We start from the raw sequence: 20,184 nt of genomic DNA on the forward strand, positions 1-20,184 counted from the left end.
CGGGAAAGCTGCTCTCAGGGGGGTTTGCAAGGGAACCGACTTCCCGATGGGGGGCTTTCCTTTGACCTTGCCGCTCTCACCCTCTGCAAGCCGTTCATTCTGAAGCTTTACTCCCAAGAACCATGCATGTCCTCTCACCACCATGGCGGGGACTATGTTCCCTGAGCTCCCATCTCATGGCAGGGACACAGAGAGGAAGAAAGAATCACCTGGAGGAGGAGGGAGTCTGTGCACAGTGACCAGGGCACCTGCCAGCATGTTGGGGCACTGAGGAGCTCCCAGGAGCTATCTGTCCTCAGGTCCGGTAGCCTTGGGGTCCTCAGTGTCCACCTTCAGGGAAGGGGTCCTGAGGTTCACGTATTCCTGGAGACACTCGTTGTGCACAGGAAAATGCAGGGCAGGCCCCTGGGCAAGTCAGCCATGCTTGGAAGACGAGCATCTCAGCAGAAAGGACTACTTTGTCCAGAAAATTAACTGCATGTTTAGTACTTATGAACACCCCACCTCCAGAGAATCTCTTGATTTTAAACTATTTCAGATGAAGAAATGGTCTTGCCAGTTAAGGGAAATAAAAAATCCTTTGGAGTTATGATAAATTTAAATTGGACTGAGTTTTATTTGAATTGAATGCAATTCTCACATACGTTTTCCCTCCTGTTTTAATATCCTGTTCATGAATATAATTAATGCAGAAAAGAACAATAAGCAAGAGTCTCTGATAACTACGCAGACACCGCATCTGCGGTGTGCACTTGACAAGTGAAGAGACGAGACTCATGTGATTACTCTCGGCCCAAAATGTGTGCTTGATATTTGATCACATCATCTTCCTTGACCAGCCCTTCCTCATCATTCCATTCCTCGATAAGCAGTCTCCCTGGTGTGGGGAGGGGGACCCCAGGAGGGGGCTGAGTTCTCTGAGGGCACACTCAGCACCTCCTCACAGGGGAGCCCCAGAGACAGGGCCTCCCTTCACTACATTCTGCTTCTTATACAGAGCTCCCGCCCATATGCAAATATCCGCCCAGGTCACCAGGTGGAAACAAAGCACCAGGTCACTTAAATTCAGGCTTCCCCTCAGGCCTGAAGAGATCTGGGCAGTGGTGACTCTCATCTGCTCGAAGATGAACCCGCTGTGGACCTTCCTCTTTGTGCTGTCAGCTCCGGGAGGTGAGTGTCTCTGGGTCAGACATGGGCACGCGGGGAAGCTGCATCTGAGCCCCCGAGTCACCGTGCTTCTCTCTGTCCACAGGGGTCCTGTCCCAGGTGAAGCTGCAGGAGTCGGGACCCAGCCTGGTGAAGCCCTCACAGACCCTCTCCCTCACCTGCACCGTCTCTGGATTCTCATTAAGCAGCTATGCTGTTCACTGGGTCCGCCAGGCTCCAGGGAAGGCGCTGGAGTGGGTTGGTGGTACAGGCAGTAGTGGAAGCACATGCTACAACCCAGCCCTGAAATCCCGGCTCAGCATCACCAAGGACACCTCCAAGAGCCAAGTCTCTCTGTCACTGAGCAGCGTGACAACTGAGGACACGGCCGTGTACTACTGTGCAAAGGACACAGTGAGGGGAAGTCAGTGTGAGCCCAGACAAAAACCTCCCTGCAGAGGGGCCCAAGACCAGCAGGGGGCGCGCGGGGCCGACCACGGTCAGGTCTGAGCCCAGGAGTAGGCGCACTGGGGCGCTGGGAGGGAACTCTTGTTAGGGTCTGGCCTTCTCTTCCAGACCAGCGATTTCCTGGAAACCTCTTTTGTGTCCTCAATGTGCCATTATTGTGGCTTATACTGCTTTCATAAAACCATACATAGTTTTTATTTTTCGTTGAAGTATACCTGTGCTTGTATATATATGTCTGTGTGGAATATGTACCGACACACACAACTCTAAGACTCACCGTCATTTTTCATGTGAGTCCAAAGTTCTCAAGTCTACTGAACGACCCGAGAAGTCCCAGGAGATCTTTAAATATCACCTTTTTTGTTTCTGTACATGTTCAGTGAAAAAACACACCCTCCTGCTTTCAGTCAACCTTCACAAACAGTTTGAATTCTGCAAGTTGTAGAGTTATAGACTGTAATGTGATGTCTGATAGGAAATTATCCTCATTATTGATGGACTCCATATTTGCAACTTCACATACTAGCTAATTTACATCTGTACCCCAAATCTGACCGCAAAATGAATGATGACCTTCACCTATATCCATACCCTCTCTCAGCAGGAGTGAGATAATCTTCATTTCCTCTTTTCTCTCACAGGCTGGTTTTAGACACGTTCTCTCTTCTAAGCAAGGATGGTGCAGGAATGTCCACATGCCCATCCTGGCGACTGGCTTAGTATACTACAGAGCCAATAAAAAATAAAAAGTATCAGGGAAAGTAAAATTTTGGACATAAAACAGATTTCCAGGCATTTCAATAGCACAAATTAATTTGTTAAGGACCAACCAAGAATTACAAATTGGAGTCTGCAATTATAATGAGTCACGTGCAATATCCCAGTAGAAGTAGACAGACTGTCTTTTGTATCCGGGTAAAAAGTGAGGTGGGAGGGTTCTTGTAACTAAAACTCTGGTTTTCCTTCAGCTGAGTTTTTGCCAGAAAAGAAGAGGTAACATTGTTCTTGTTGGATGCAGGGATTGTCCAAGGGCACGAAAACTCCGCCTCCTGTTTACTGGGTTTTATTTAGCTGTACTTTCTCTTGCTTCTCCTCCTCCTCATGCTTATTCTAATTCTTTTACACTTTCCACTTTTGGTCAAGGGCTTTCGAGGTGGCATTACTGGTAGAAAAAAAAACACCTGCTAGTGGTCAAGTCTCCTGACAGTGCAGGAGAGTTAGGAGACGAGGATTCGATCTCTGGGTTGGGAAGATCCCCTGGAGAAGGGCATGGTAATCCACTCCAGTATTCCTGCCTGGAAAATCCTATGGACAGAGGAGCCGGCTGGATTACAGTCCATAGGGTTGCACCGAGTCAGACACGACTTCAGCAACTTAAAACACATGCACTCTTTCATGACTGTTCTGAGAAAGTGATGGATACTTAGGCTTTTTAAGCGTTTGTCTCGCAGTGAGAGGAGGCACTTTTCTGGGGACAGTGTCTCGTTTGGGGGAAAGTGCGCAGACTGTAAGTCTGTAGATGTTGCATTTAGGCAAGAAGAGGACTAAGAGGGAGAGCTCGTGGGCACTTTTTAACTAAATCCCCTTGTTGTCAAGATCACAGTCATTGGAAAGCACCTGACATTTCACATTATCATCCAAGGTTTGGCAGGAAAATGCCCAATAGTTCTGGTCCGGATGTTGTAGAAAGTTCTCATGACATGTCCTCTTCAGCTCTGAAATCTCATTATATTCAGGTCACCGTTGAGGTGCAGGTCCGTTCAGGGCGCAGCTGTTGTTCAGGTGCGTCATGGGGACCCAAGTTCCTATTCTCTGGAGGGTTGGTTAGCAGTGCCTGGTAGGGTCCTTCCAGTGAGGTTGAGGAGTTCTTCTGGGGCTCTTGTCCAATAGATGAAGGTGCCAGGTGGAAAAATATGAGGCTTAAGTCTGTCTTCTGAGAGTCACTGCCAGCAAAAAGGGGACACCAGAGGATCAGGTGTCAGGAGGTGTCCGTGAGTGTGAAGCAATCACGACGGACGTCACTGGTGATGCGGGAGGAGAGTAGTTGTATGAAGGTCACAACGAGAAGAAGAAGTCTTGTGAGAAACAGTGAATAAAAAGACCTCTTGGGGTGAGGTGGTTCACTGGGCCTTGCTGAATGTGGTAAAGGGTCTTAGCCAAAAGGGCAGTGGCCATAACGACTCTAAGGCAATGAGCCGATCCACAGGCCCCAGCATCTGTTGCCACCCTATGCGTCTGTGGTGGTCCCTTGATTTCAGTGAGTCCTCCAAGAGAACCCCTGCATTTTTTACACAAAAGGAAGCATGGAGTCTGCTAACTGAGATGGCCAGAGGCATGCGGCCTCTAAAACTCTCCTTTAAGGACTTGAAAGCTCTGTCATCTATTTCTCCCATGAAAGTGGGTTGGGATTGTAGTTGTTGAGAGAAGCACATCTAGATAATAAAGAATTATGAAATCCAATGTCAACAATAGTCAACTCGCCCATGAAGAGCCTCGCTCAGGCATTTATTTTTGGGATTTAGGAAATTTTGGACACCGTGAAGCCTAGATATAAGCACAGCCCCTTTTCTAATATCAGATGCACTAAATGTCACATATGAGTTTGACAAACTACAATTTTTCTTTAGTGACCTCTTGCTTCTTTAAGGCTTATCTTAATACGTGGATGCTGTTTCCAACCAGAAAGTTTGAGAAGCAGAGAAAAGAAGAACATTTCCACATATTGCAACAAAATAGAACTCGTAGAACACTGTATTTCATCCAGATCGGCATTCTGGAATATCCAGAAATAAACAGGCATCTCAATAAAGAGCTGAAACTTTCAGTTCAGTCACTCAGTCCTGTCTGACTCTCTGCGACCCCATGGATCGCAGCACGCCAGGATTCGCTGTCCATCACCAACTCCTGGAGCTTGCTCAAACTCACGTCCATCAATTTGGTGAAGTGATCCAGCCATCTCATCCTCTGTTGTGCCCTTCTCCTCCTTCCTTCAATCCTTCCAGCATCAGAGTCTTTTCCAATGAGTCCGTTCTTCGCATCACGTGGCCAAACTCTTGGAGTTTCAGCTTCTTGTCAGTCCTTCCAATGAACCTTCAGGACTGATCTCCTTTAGGAGGGACTCGTTGGATCTCCTTTAAGTCCAAGGGACTCTCAAGAGTCTTCTCCAGCACCACAGTTCAAAAGCATCGATTCTTCAGCGCTCAGCTTTCTTTATAGTCCAACACTGACATCCATACATGACCACTGGAAAAACCATAGCTTTGACTAGACAGATCTTTGTTGTCAGAGTAATGTCTCTGCTTTTTAATATGCTGTCTAGGTTAGTCATAATTTTTCTTCCAAGAAGCAAGTGTCTTTTAATTTCATAGCTGCAGTCACCATCTGCACTGAGATTGGAGCCCAGAAAAAATAAAGTCAGTCACTGGTACCTTTGTCTCCCCATCTATTTGCCATGAAGTGATGGGACCAGATACCATGACCTCAGTTTTCTGAATGTTGAGCTTTAAGCCAACTCTTTCACTCTCCTCTTTCACTCTCATCAAGAGGCTCTTTAGTTCTTCTTCACTTTCTGCCATGAGGGTGGTGTCATCGGCATACCTGAGGTTATTGATTTTCTTTCGGCAATCTTGATTCTAGCTGGTGCTTCCTCCAGCCCAGCGGTTCTCATGATGTACCCTTCAAACTCTGTGTTCATGATACAGGTCTATTTGTCAACTCTGACGTTTGAAAGTTTATTCTCTAAGTCTATGCTTTGATTCCTGTGTCAGTGTTATTGTTTCCACTGCTGTTGTCAGGACAGAGTTTTTAATAAATACAAAAAGTTAGAAATGATTTATGAATCATGTTTGCGGGTTGATATCTAAAAATTCATTCTGAAGCTCAGGGCACCAATAACTTCACTCTGCTGACCCAGTCATCTTGCTGAAATGAAGTCTGGGCCCAAGAAATGTGCACACGAGGACATGAGGCCCAACCCCGTACGCTGAGTGAGCCCCAGCCTACAGTCAGGTCAACCCTCCTTACATGTGAGTGTGCATTGTAGGAGGAGAGCCTAGAGATGAACTTGAGACCCTCGCAGGGACCCTGCATGGGACAGGGTGGGCTCTCCCAAGGCACAGAGTGTTAGCAAAATAAGGGGCGACTGTCACTTTAAACTGCCTAATGTTGTGATTGTTTCCTTTGCATCAGAAAACACCTGAACATTTTACACGTTTCCATATGGGACTACTTCCCCATTTCATAAATGGTAAGTGTATGGCACAGTTGGACTGGTGACTGGACAAAGGTCACACTGTCGTTTGAGGTGCTATGAGACAGTCCCAGGTCAGAATCCAGACACAGTCGTCCTAGAAAGACACAGGGAGGATCTAAGTTCTTGGGCAGGAGTCCTGGGCTCCCAGGTAGGAAGACACGCCTGTGTGCCTGGCGAACAACACCAGCTGGTCACACTTCAGCAGGACCATTCTGACACCGGTGAGGACAGTAGTCAGGAGACCGTGAAAGCTACTGCGCCTTTTCCTCACTCGACCTCACGGAATGCATTTCAGTTTAATTTGGTGGTGGTTTGATTCTATTCAGGGGCCTCTGCCCTAGCTAAGTTAATATTCTTCTCTTTCACCCTCTGAGCGTTTCTGTCTCTCCCGGATGTAAATCCATCACTTGTCTTATTACTGTGATTATCTGATAAATTGATGAGAAAAACAACTACATTGCTTCACTGACTACGCTAAAGCCTTTGACTGTGCGGGTCACAACAAACTACGAAAACTTCTCAAATAAATAGGCATACCAGGCCGCCTTCCCTGCCTCCTGAGAAATCTGTATGGAGGTCAAGAAGCAATAATTAGAACTGGACAGGGAACAATGGACTGGTTCAAAATTGGGAAAGGAGTACGTCAAGGCTGTATATTGGCACTCTGCTTATTTAACTTACATTAAAATGTTGGGCTGGATGAAGCACAAACTTGAATCAAGGTTTCCAGGGGAAATAAGAATAACCTCAGATATGCAGATGACACCACCCTTATGACAGAAAGTGAAGAGGAAATAAAGAGCCTGTTGATACATGTGAAAGTGGAGAGTGAAAAAGCTGGCTCAAAACTCAACATTCAAGAAACTGAGATCATGGCTTCCGTGAACTATGATCATAATCACTTCATAGATAATAGATGGGGAAACAGTGGAAACATTAACAAGCTTTACTTTCTTGAGCTCCAAAGGCACTGCAGATGGTGACTGTGGCCATGAAATTAACAGAAGAATAGCTATGAGCAACCTCGACAGCATATTAAAGAGCAGAGACATTACTTTGCCAACAGAGGTCCCTATACACAAAGCTATGGCTTTTCCGTACGTTGTGTTTTGATGACAGAGTTGGACTATCAAGAAAGCTGAGCGCTGAAGAAATGATGCTTTGGAAGAGTGGTGTTGGATAAGACTCTTGAGAATCCCTTGGACTGCAAGAAGATCAAACCACTCAATCCTTAAAGAAATCAATCCTAACATTCATTGCGAGTACTGATGCTGGAGCTGAAACTCCAATACTTTGGCCACCAGATGGGAAGAGCCAACTTATTAGAAAAGACCCTGATGCTGGGAACCATTGGAGGCAGGAGGAGAGGGGGAGACGACAGAAGATGAGATGGTAGGCTGGCATTACCGACTCAAACCCATGAGTTTGAGCAACATCTGGGAGACGGGGTAAGACAGCAAAACATGGGGTGCTTCCATCCATGGGGTCTCAAAGAGTCAGACACCACTCAGTGACTAAACAATAACATTTGATGAGATTTTGATGAGATGTAAGTTGTCCATTTTGAGTTTTTTTGGTAAAGAACATAAGAAGGAGAAACATTTTTCAGCTTCTTGTTCTCTATGTCTCCAAGAGGAATAGCCTCTTGTGTCTTCTTGTAATGCCCAGAAACTGGAAAAAATTCCCATCTCAAACATCATCTTAATGAATACAGCAGTTGGACTGTAATCATTCTTTGAAACCCCACCTGTCATTAATAACCATGATTCCTGGTATACACAGCACGAAGGTGGCATTTACAAGCAGCCGTATTGAGTCAAATAAGCTGTTCATATGAAAATACATATAATAAGATTCAATTTTTGTTCATTCTAGAAATTGAAAATTAAAATGAAGTAACTTGGGAAGATGAAGTTTACATCAGGATGGGATGAAGAAGAGAAGGGACAGGAATGAGGAAAACCAGAAGCTCCTGAAAATATTGAAAGAGCTTGATTTGTTTTCTCTTGATAACGATGATGCCTTCGTTGGTATTTATCAGAGTGTATGTGGTTTATTGTCTCAAGTACCACATTAAAGCTGTTATACATGCAAAAACGGATGACTTGGAATTTCAGGGGTGAAAGAAAAGTAATGAAATGTTAGAGTCTTGAAATTACTTCTAATGGGCCCTACTGTCTCCATTTATTTTATGTAAATACAGGAAGAGAACAAAGTTCTCACGTTCAGATTACAGAAGGGGGCTCTGCAAACCTCCCCAGGCATCTCTGTCCTGAAGTAGATTCAGGGGGCAGCCAACTGTATTTCCCAAATACTATGAACATCACAAAATCTAAGACACAGGCAAGTTCTCTGGAACTCTGTCCTTTCTGATGTCATTAGATGACATAACTTCTTATATACTAGCAGGTCATGCAAATAGGGCCCTCCATCTGCTGATGAAAAACAGCCCTGCCCTGACCCTGCAGCTCTGGGAGAGGAGCCCCAGCCCCGGGATCCCAGGTGCTCCCACTCGGGGATCAGGACTGAACACAGACCACTCACTATGGAGTTTGGTGTAAGCTGTGTTGTCCTGGTTGCTATTTTACAAGAAAACTGATGGAGAACAAGGCATCCTGAGGATGAGAGTAGATGTGAGTGAGGGAATCAGTGGGTGTGTGGCAGTCTCCTGCTCAGGATGCCTCTGTGTTTGCAGGTGTCCACTGTGAGGTCCACCTGGTGGAGTCTGCAGAAGGCTCGGTGAAGCCTGGAGGTTCTGAGACGCTCCTGTGCAGCCTCTGGATTCATCTTCGGTACCTGTGGCACGAGCTGGGTCCTCCAGGCTGCAGAGGAGGGGCTGGAGTGGGTCTCATCCATCAGTGGTGGCAGTGACTACATATACTCCGCAGACTCTCTGAAGGGCCAATTCACCATCTTTAGAGACAACTTGAAGAGCACAGTAACTCTGCTAATGGACAGCCTGAGAGCAGAGGCCAGGGCGCTGCATCACTGCACCAGAGACACGGTGAGGGGAAGCCAGTGTGCGCCAGATGGAAACTTCCCTGCAGAGAGAAGGGAAGGGCCTGTGAATGCAGGGGGCCAAAGAGACTCCTGGGAGGCAAACAGGATGCAGAATTTTGCCTTTCAATGCCAGAGGCATGTGCAGGCGGAGGTGAGGGGCTGGTTTCCTGTCACGGTCTGGGGCCTCCTCTCCATGTAGCACTTTTCCCTGGGGAATCTTTCCAGACACGTGACTCTAAAGTTACAGATTCCGTCTCTGAATTAGAAAGGCTTTGAACAATAGAGGAAGAAAAGTCTCTCAAATAGGAAAGGCAGAGAGTCACTTACAGTTAGATATGCAGGTTGCCCTGTTCTAAACCTTTCCTAAATTCAGTTCAGTTCAGTTGAGTTCAGTGGCTCAGTCGTGTCCGACTCTTTGCGACCCCATGAATTGCAGCACGCCAGCCCTCTCTGTCCATCACCAACTCCCAGAGTATACCCAAACCCATGTCCATCGAGTCGGTGATGCCATCCAACCATCTCATCCTCTGTCGTCCCCTTCTCCTCCCGCCCCCAATCCTACCCAGGATTAGGGTCTTTTCCAATGAGTCAACTCTTTGCATGAGGTGGCCAAAGTATTGGAGTTTCAGCTTCAACATCAGTCCTTCTAATGAACACCCAGGATTGATCTCTTTTAGGATGGATTGACTGGATCTCCTTGCAGTCCAAGGGACTCTCAACAGTCTTCTCAAGCTGTTTCAAAAGGATCCTAGTGGATTTATGCAGAGTTGAACAGATTTTCCTTCCTCATTGTGAAATCTCAGCCCTGTGCTCCTGGTAGACCAGTTGTCCCTGCCAGGATGGAGGCTCTTGGATTCCTGCCTGGATTCCTGTATCAATGCCCAGACAGCACCACGGAGTCCTCAGTGGGTCACTGGGAGGATGCCAATTACAGGGGATGTGGGTGTGCACGCTCTTCACGTGCTGCTTGCTTCCAGGCCCAGTAGAATCTCCACAGGCTTCGACAACAACTACATCCTGTGTACTGTGCAGTTTGCTTTCTGTAAAATATTCACCATCAAAGCGATTACCACTAGACACACAGACAGCTGCTGAAAAGGTTATAGTCAGACAGATAGTAACATGCACTTTCAGAAGAGCGCTGAAAACCAATCTGTAATCCTTTCTTTGCCAGAGCATCTTAAGGGAGCTCTAGAATGCAGGAAAATCACACCTGTTTTCCTTCCAGGTAGAGACCTGAGCCTCAGTAGGCACGTCCACCGCTGTCTGGCATCCCCTGTAGGGGCAGCCAGGTCCAGTGTGAGAAGCGCAGGCACAGACAGGAGGGCTCACTGGGCCCTGATGTGTGCCCTCCAGCACATCACCTGCAAGTCCAGGCTGCAGGTTAGTTTCACATGGGTAAGATGCAGGGAAACCAATTCCTACATCACATTCTACTTGTGCTTGTGTAGAAAAAAGTAATAATAAAACAGCTACTGAGTGTCAGGGCCCAGGGTAGCTCACTCCAAAATGGGCCTCAATGGCGTATTGATTGCTATGAACTAAAGTGAATTAAGAAAGGACCATTGAGCTGCTGTTGGCACTGCTCTCAGTACCAAGGTATCTCTGAGTATGCTGGCAATTATGGCTTGTCAGGTGGCTCAGTGGTGAAGAATCTGCCTGCCCCGAAGGGGACCCGGGTTCAATTCCTGGGCCCAAAAGAAGGAAACAGAAACCCACTTCAGTGTTCCTGCCTGGGAAATCCCATTGACAGAGGAGCCTGATGCGCAACAGTCCATGGTGCCAAACAAGAATCAGACACAACGTAGTGAGTGAACAAAACCAAAATGCAAGCAGCTGGCCTTGGTGGCTCTTGTGCGTGGCTTTTCCCAGATCACCAGCACAGGTCCTGGAGCTCAGCTACCTGGACTGCACCTGGACCTGCTCTGGGAGCTATGGAGGCAACACGGACACTCCTCTGACCCAGCCCCCTCGTGTACATATCCACAGAGTCCACAGCTGCTAAAACTAGCACCGTCCAAGCTGCAAGAGCCCTTGTTCTCTTTGGCGTGTTTCACAGCTGCTGAAATTAGAAAGCCACCCTGTAAGTGCCACCACTCAGAGCACACCGCACAAGGAGAGATTGCCCTCTTATTCCTTAGCCACACCTCCCCTCACGCTCAGCTAAAAATGAATAACCTGGAAATAATGGACAGATTCTTAAAAAGATATAACCTTCAATGAATCCACCAGGAAGAAATAGAAAATACGGACAGACCAAATACAAGTAATGAAATTGAGATGTGATTAACAGTGGTCCAACAAACCAAAGTCCACAATCAGATGGCTTCAGAGGAGAAATCATTCAGACATTCAGAGAAGAGCTAACACCTATCCTCAGACTGTTTTTTCTTTTTTAATTCAGAGAGAGAAACACTCTCAAGCTCTTTCTACAAGGCCATCGTCACCCTGATACGACAGGAAGACAAAGATGTCACAAAGCAGAAAATTAGGGCCAAAATTACTGACACGCAAGAATGCAAAATCTCTCAACAACATACTAGTAAACAGAATCCAGCGACACATTAAAAGAATACAACAGCGTGATGAAGATGGATTACCCAAGGATGCAGAATTCTTCAATATGTACAAATTAATCAATGTGACACACCGTATTCAGAGATTAAGAAATAAAACCTGTATGGTCTTCATAATTCATGAAGAAAACATTTTTTCTTTCTATCTTAATTTCAGGAATTGTCTGGAGAGAACTGTAGTCAATGAAACAGCTGCTTGAATAATCCAAGAAATTAAAATTGTAGAAACCAGCTCCTCCAGTGTATAGAAGGACGTGGCAGCCGCTCGCGTCCTGTCGCCTGGGAAACCCCATGGACAGTGGAGCAAGGTGGGCTCCCGTCCACGGTGTCGCGAGGAGTCGGACACGATGGAGCAACTTCACATTCCCTCGTCTTGTGTAGGGTTATTCTAGTGATCAGAGAGCTGATGCAATGCCATGACCCGTTCCCAACGTCCCACACAGATCCAGTGTTCCAGATCCGAGTGCCAGGCCGAGAGAAATCGAACGTCCCAGCTGGATGAGTGGAGCCTAATGCAGCCTTACTCAACCTATAAGGACAAGCTTCACCCACATGCAAATTTTCCTCCATTCTCGAGAGTAAGATCTACCCGTGGGCTGTGGGTGCTCACAGAGCTCCGCTCACACAGGACCGAGGTCTAGGGAGGGCAGAGCTCTGGGCTAGAAGTTGAGGCTTCTCCTCTGTCTGATGCCACTCCCCAGGGTGAGGGTCTCAGGGCAGACTCAGGTCTATGGGGATGGGTGTGGCTGCAGGTGACTGACAGGGACTCATCTCCTTGTCCCCAGGCGTCCTGTCCCAGGTGCAGCTGCAGGAGTCGGGCCCAGGACTGGTGAAGCCCTCGCAGACGCTCTCCCTCACCTGTGCTGCCTCTGGTTACTCCATATCAGTGGTTACTGCTGGAGTTGGATCCACCAGCCCCCAGGAAAAAGGGGTAGAGTGGATGTGAGCCGTTATTTCTGGTGGCAACACTTACTACAACCCATCCCTCAAGAGCCACACTTCCATCTGCAGAGACACATCCAAGAACCAGTTCTCCCTGCAGCTGAGCTCTGTGACCACTAAGGACACAGCCACGTATTACTGTGTAAGAGACACAGGGAGGGGAAGTCAGTGTGAGCCCAGACTCAAGGCAGCCTGCAGGAGATAGGCCGGGGGATGCTTGGGACCCACAATTGTTTCATCCCCAGGAGCAGGTGCAGATGGAGGTTAAGGGCTGGCTTCCTGTCAGGATCTGTGTTTTCCTCTACATACAATACTTCCCCTTGGGGAACATCTCCGGCCTCAATATTCCCTTTTTTAGCTCTTAGATCTTTGACTTAGCAAGATTTGTTGGAAAAAGAGAAAATCATTTTCTCATGCAGAAAAGCAGAGTCACTTACTGTCACTTTCTTCTGTCCCCAAATTCCAAGTAATTTTCAAATCTATGGAAGTAAGTCAGCTAAATCCATGCAAGGGACTCTATGGGACTTAAGACTGCAGCTCAGCACAGGTCAGTAAGCAAGCCTGTCAGAAAGTAGCCGCACAATGTACCTGGTGGAAATCAGGCAGCAGAGACAGGAATCCACGACAAGAGGAGACAGCCCCCTGGTGCTGGTGCTGGTGTCTGTACACGCGCCCTCAGCGTCAAGTTCGGTGGACACGGTGAAAGGGTGAAGAACCACAGCATGTCTTGGTTCATCCTGAGTATGTGCCCGTGCACACATAGACACACACACACACACACACACACACACACACACACACACACACACCCAGGGGATTTACTACCAAACCCTTCATCATGTCTGGTATCCAGGTGTCTTTTGAAAAGAGAGAAATCCTCTCAGCAAATCAGAAATGATGACTGAGTCAGGAGTGCAGACCTGATCAAGACACCTGCTTCTACTCGGGTTCAGGGGTGTTGGAGCGATGAGGGTCCTGCTCACAGGAGAGGCTCCTATGGGTTCAGTCTCACACCTGAATCAAAAGAGAGAAACCATGTTTCTTATTGAATCTCCAGTGTGTGGGCAGAGGAGAAAAGGAGGAATAAGCCTTAAGGGGTCAGTAGTCATCAAAATACACAGTCTGACATTTTATTCTTCTTAACCAGAATAAGAAAGGATGGAATAAAGAGGTAAACAATCACTAAGGGTGGGATAACACGAGTCCTTAGAAAACAAGAGGACTGGTGACCTGTAAGCAAGCAACGATACCATTAAATTCATGATGGGATTAGAGGGAGGTTTAGCCCAGAAACCTGGGTGGAAGATGCCCACTGTGCAAGGCCATGGCTTGTTTTGAAAGCTTCGGGTCTGCTGTGTGCTCCTACAATGAGGAGAGTCCACCGTATCTAGGAGAATCTTCAGTGTAAAGGGCTCTATTGAAGCACAGAGCTGAAAAATTGATGTATATGAAATGTGGTGCTGGAGAAGAGTCTTGAGTTTCCCTTGACTGCAAGGAGATCAAACCAGTCAATTGAAAAGGAATCAACCCTAAATACTCATTGGAAGGACTGATGCTGATGCTGAAGCTCCAATACAGTGGCCACCTCATGCAAAGAGCTGACCCACTGAGAAAGACTCTAATGCTGGGAAAGATTGACGGCAGAAGAAGAAGGGGACGACAGAGGACGCTGTGGCTGGATAGCAGCGCTGGAGACACTGGTGGATGGGGGAGCCTGGCGTGACACAGCCCAGGGGTCTCAGAGAGTCAGGCGTGCCTGAGCACCTCCATCAGTGCCTTATCATTTCTTTGTATGAGCCCGTGTTCAAAAGTGTGCAGCAGCATTCTGACACGCTTAATTTTCATTATAAATATTTTCCACAGACTTCCTTGTAATTAAATGAAATAACATTTCAAATTAAAAATTCTGTGGTGTGAGGCCACATCTTCACACATTGAACTCACAGACTGAACTCACACACGAACTCACAGACCTTTGTTCTGACACAACACATCTGTGTGCAGAAGAGGTCCCTGAACCCTAGGACCTGTTATATTTCCTTCTATGAGAACAGGAAATTATATGAGTCTCCTAACTCCACCAGCTCATGAAGTTCAGGTCAGATGCTGGGGCATCTCTGCAAATGCAGGTCCTGATGCCCCTTGCTGAATAACAACAGTCTCACCTGCTCCAGGTGTTGGAGGCCACACCTTCCCTCCCCTGCCTCACAGCATCGGCTCAGTTTTCAGGTCCAGACCAGAGAGTCTAGATGTGGCCTGTGATTCTTGCTCTTCCTGCTTTTGTTGAATGTCTTACTACCTACACACAGGCAGCGCAGGTTCTTTCTGAATTAATTTACTCACTCATATTATTGAAAAGATAGAAGATGTCTGAGGAGGCCTTACAAATAGCTGAGAAAAGAAGACAAGTGAAAGGCCAAGGAGAAAAGGAAAGATATACCCATCTGATAGTAGAGTTTCAAAGAGGAGGAAGGAGAGGTAAGAAAGCCTTCTTAAGTGAACAATGCAAAGAAATAGAGAAGAACAATAGCATGGGAAAGACTAGAGATCTCTTCAAGGAAATTAGAGATACCGAGGGAATATTTCATGCAAAGACGGGCACAATAAAAGACAGAAATGATAGGGACCTAACAGAAGCAGAAGATATTAAGAAGAGGTGGCAAGAATACACAGAAGAACTATACAAAAAACATCTTCATGGCACTGATAACCAGGACGGTGTGATCACTCACCTACAGTCTGATACCCTGGATTGTGAAGTCTGCTGGGCCTTAGGAGTTATCACTATGAACAAAGCTCGTGGAGGTGATGGTTTTTCAGCTGAGCTATTTCAATCCTAAAAGTTGCAGCTGTGAAAGTGCTGCACCTAATGTGCAAGCAAATGTGGAAAACTCAGCAGTGGCCACGGGCCTGGAAAAAGTCATTTTTCATCCCAATCCCAAAGAAGGGCAATGCCAAAGAATGGTCAAACTACTGCACAATTGCACTCATTTCACATGCTAGCAAGATCATGCTCAAAATCTTCCAAGCTAGGCTTCAACAGTACATGAACTAAGAACTTCCAAATGTACAAGCTGGATTTAGAAAAGGTAATGGAACCAGAGATCAGATTGCCAACATCCTTTGGATCACAGAAAAAGCAAAAGAATTTCAGAAAGACATCTACTAATGCTTCATCATTATTCTAAAGCCTTTGAGTGTGTTAATGACAACAAAGTATGGAAAATTATTAAAGACATGGGAACACCAGACCACATTACCTGCCTCCTGAGAAAACTGTATGCAGGTCAAGAAGCAATAGTTAGGACAGGTCATGGAAGTACAGACTGGATCAAGAATAGAAAAGGAGTGAATCCAGGCTCTAAATTGTCACCCTGTTTATTTAACTTGTATGCAGTGTACATCATGCAAAATGCAGAGCTGTAGGAATCACAAGCTGAAATCAAGATTTCCAGTAGAAATATCAATAACCTCAGATATGGAGATGACACCACTCTTATGGCAGAAACCAAAGAAGAACTAAAGAGCCTCTTGACAAAGGTGAAAGAGGAGAGTGAAAAGGCTGGCTTCAAGCTCAGCATTGAGATTACTGAGATCAAGGCATCTGGTCCCATCACTTCATGACATATATGTAGGGAAACAATGGAATCAGTGAAAGACTTTATTTTCTTGAGGTCCAGAATCACTGTGGATGATGACTGAAGCCATGAGATGAAAAGACGCTTGCTCCTGGGAGAAAAGCCCTGACAATCCTAGACAATGTATTAAAAAGCAGATTCATTACTTTGCCAGCAAATGTCCATAGAGTCCAAGCTTTGGTTTCTGCATTAGTCATGTAAGCATGTGAGAGGTGGACCATAAAGAAGACTGAGAGCTGAAGAATTGATGCTTTTGAACTACGGTACTCTTGAGAGTCCCTGAGACTGAAAGGATATCAAATCAGTCCATCCTAAAGGAAATCAGTCTGAATGTTCATTGGAAGGACCGATGCTGAAACTGAAGTTCCAATACTTAAGCCACTTGATGGGAAGAGCCAATTCGCTAGACAAGACGCTGATGCTGGGACAGATAGAAGGCAGGAGGAGAAGGAGATGACAGAGAATGAGATGGTTGGATGGCATCAGTTTGAGCAACTCTGGGAGATGGTGAAGGACAGGGAACCATACTGCCGTCCATGGGGTCACAAAGAGTCGGGCACGACTGAGCAACTGAACAGCAACAACAACGAATGTTATTGAAAAGAGAGAAGTAATATGGTACATTTAAGGACTCTCTTCATGAAATGGAATGGAGGAAAGGGTTTTTCATAGGCAGCAGTTTCCACATCAGTCGATGTACAGGTGAGATCCCCGGGCTGAGGGAGAGCTGACCTGCCACAAAGCTGCAGTGTTGATCTCTCAGGAAGGAGTGGACCAGGGTTACATGGACAGGGTGGCATCAGAGACGGGGACACACACTGGTCTTTTCTGGCTCCCGGAGAGTTAACACCACTGATGACACTGATGACAGCACTCACCAGCCCTGGAAAACCCACTGTAAAGTCCAGATATGCTCTGACTGCCGTCATCCCCAGTCTACCTCCTCACAGACTGAAATGCAGGGGCTGAGGCCACAGCCTCAGGGCCACAGGCAGACGGGAGAGCTGTGCTCTGCTCTCCAGCCCTGCTGACTCATAGGAGCCCAGGCTCCGTCCAGGATGCAGAGACCGAGGACCCGGGAGAGCTGCTCTCAGGAGGGTTTCCAAGGGAACCTGCTTCCTGAGGACGGGCTTTCCTCTGACCTTGCCGTCCTCACCCTCTGCACGCCTTTCACTCTGAAGCTTTACTCCCAAGAACCATGCATGTCCTCTCACCACCGTGGCGGGGACTATGTTCCCTGAGCTCCCATCTCATGGCAGGGACACAGCGAGGGAGAAATAAGCACGTGGAGGAGGAGGGAGTCTGTGCACAGTGACCAGGGCACCTGCCAGCATGCTGGGGCACTGAGGAGCTCCCAGGAGCTGTCTGTCCTCAGGTCCGGTAGCCTTGGGGTCCTCAGTGTCCACCCTCAGGGAGGGGGTCCTGAGGTTCACGTGTTCCTGTAGACACTCGTTGTGCACAGGAAAATGCAGGGCAGGTCCCTGGGCAAGTCAGCCATGCTGGGAAGACATCTCAGCAGAAAGGACTACTTTGTCCTCAAAATTAATGCTGTGTTTAATTACTATGAAGAAACTATCTCTAGAATGATTCTTCAGGATATTTAAACTGTTCCAGATGAAAAAATAGTCATAAAAGGGAAGGGAAATATAAATGCTTTGGGAATTCTGATAAACGTTAAGTTGGACCCAACTCTGTTTGTATTCAATGTGATTATTACTTGTATATTTTGTCTCCAATATTTGAATATGGAGTAAGTAAACATAAGCTAATCAGAAAAGAAAAAAATAAGAGTTTGTGTCTGACAACTCGGTGGTCCCTGAGTGTGCGCTGGGCGTTTGAGGAGTAAAGGTAAGCAGCTCCATGGCGTTCAAGTCTCTTCCCAAATCTGCCATTGTTCCCTGACAGCATCATCTTCCCCAACCAGCCCTCCCTCATCATTCCATTCCTCGATAAGCAGTCTTCCTGGTGTGGGGAGGGGGACCCCAGGAGGGGGCTGAGTTCTCTGAGGGCACACTCAGCACCTCCTCACAGGGGGAGCCCCAGAGACAGGGCCTCCCTTCACTACATTCTGCTTTTTATACAGAGCTCCCGCCCATATGCAAATATCCGCCCAGGTCACCAGGTGGAAACAAAGCACCAGGTCACTTAAATTCAGGCTTCCCCTCAGGCCTGAAGAGATCTGGGCAGTGGTGACTCTCATCTGCTCGAAGATGAACCCGCTGTGGACCTTCCTCTTTGTGCTGTCAGCTCCGGGAGGTGAGTGTCTCTGGGTCAGACTGGACACGCGGGGAAGCTGCATCTGAGCCGCCGAGTCACCATGCTTCTCTCTGTCCACAGGGGTCCTGTCCCAGGTGAAGCTGCAGGAGTCGGGACCCAGCCTGGTGAAGCCCTCACAGACCCTCTCTCTCACCTGCACCGTCTCTGGATTCTCATTAAGTAGCTATTCTGTAGACTGGATCCGCCAGGCTCCAGGGAAGGCGCTGGAGTGGGTTGGTGAAATGGGTTATGGTGGAAGCACATCCTACAACCCAGCCCTGAAATCCCGGCTCAGCATCACCAAGGACACCTCCAAGAGCCAAGTCTCTCTGTCAGTGAGCAGCGTGACAACTGCGGACACAGCCGTGTACTACTGTGCAAGAGGCACAGTGAGGGGAAGTCAGTGTGAGCCCAGACAAAAACCTCCCTGCAGAGGGGCCCAGGACCAGCAGGGGGCGCGCGGGGCCCACCACGGTCAGGTCTGGGCCCAAGAGCAGGCGCACTGGGGGCGCTGCTGGGAGGGAACTCTTGTTAGGGTCTGGCCTTCTCTTCCTGACCAGCGATTTCCTGGAAACCTCTTTTGTGTCCTCAATGTGCCATTATTGCGGTTTATATTTCTTTCACATAACTATACATAGCTTTTGTTTTGCTTTTAAGTATAGTTGTGTGTGTGTGTGTGTCTGTGTGGAATATGTACAAACACACACATGTAATCTAATACTCAGGAACTGTGTGTTTTCTCTGCTTTATTTTTATTCTTGTCAGAGAGGCTCAATACAACTCTGAGGCTCACCGTCATTTCTCATGTGAGCCCAAAGTTCTCAAAACTGGGGAATGACCCGAGAAGTCCCAGGAGATCTTTAAGTATTACTTTCTGTTGTTTCTGTACATGTTCAGTAAGGAAACACACCCCCCTGATTTCAGTCACTCTCCACAAACATTTGAATTCTGCAGATTGTAGTGCTATAGACGCTAATGCCAGAATGTCCCTTAGGATAAGATCCTTGTTATTCATGGATTCCATGTTTGCAAACTCACCTACTTGCTAATTTACAATTATACCCCAAATTTGACCCCAAAACGGATGATGACCTTCATTCATGTCCGTATCCCACCCCCTTAGGAGCAGAAATCATTTTCATTCCCTCTCCACTCTCACAGGCTGGGTGGGGCCATTTTCTCTCTTTTAAGCTAGGAGGTTGCAGGAATGTCCACAAGTCCATCCCAGTGACTGGCTCAGTATACTATAGAAACAATAAAAACTAAAAAATACCATGGAAGGTAAACTTTTGGACATAAAACAGATTGCCAGGTATTTCAGTTACAAAAATGTGTTTGTTCAGGACCAACCAAGAATCACAAATTGGGGTCTGCAATCGTAATGTGAAAGTTGCTCAGTTGTGTCTGACTCTTTACGACTCCATGGACTATACAGTCCACAAAATTCTCCAGGCCAGAATACTGGAGTGGGTAGCCTTTCCCTTCTCCAGGGGATCTTACAAACCGAGGGATCGAACCCAGGTTTCCCGCATCACGCGGACAGATTCTTTACCGGCTGAGCCATAAGGGAAGTCATGTGCAATTCCCAAGTAGAAGTGGAGAAACGGTCTTTTGTATCAAGGTAAAAAGTGAGGTGGGAGGGCTCTTGCAACTAAAATGCTCTGGTATTTCTTTAGCTGAGTTTTTGCCAGAAAAGAAGAGGCAACTTTGTTCCTGTTGGTTCAGAGATTGTCCAGGGGCTTGAGAATCCCCCTCGTGTTCACTGGGTTTTATTTAGCCATACTTTCTCTTTTTCTCCTCCTCCTCATGCTTATTCTAATTCTTTTACACTTTCCACTTTTGATCAAGGGCTTCCAAGTTGGCACTAGTGGTAAAAACCTGCTAGTGTTAAAGTCTCCTGCGAATG

General features: G+C 47.0%; 2 gene segments (V, D, J or C); both read left to right on the plus strand.

Moving 5' to 3' along the window:
- The window catches only part of LOC145530217 (Ig mu chain C region membrane-bound form-like), a 193,135-nt gene that overhangs the window by 36,530 nt on the left and 136,421 nt on the right, over positions 1 to 20,184 (plus strand).
- LOC145530219 (Ig alpha-1 chain C region-like) overlaps positions 18,196 to 20,184 on the plus strand; it is a 275,477-nt gene continuing 273,488 nt past the window's right edge. The window contains 2 exon segments of the C gene segment in view: positions 18,196 to 18,278; positions 18,360 to 18,683. Coding sequence covers positions 18,233 to 18,278; positions 18,360 to 18,683 — 370 coding nt within the window.

Source organism: Giraffa tippelskirchi, chromosome 12 (assembly GCF_054371585.1).
Source record: "Giraffa tippelskirchi isolate mGirTip1 chromosome 12, T2T-mGirTip1v1.2.pri, whole genome shotgun sequence".
Lineage (NCBI taxonomy): Eukaryota > Metazoa > Chordata > Mammalia > Artiodactyla > Giraffidae > Giraffa > Giraffa tippelskirchi.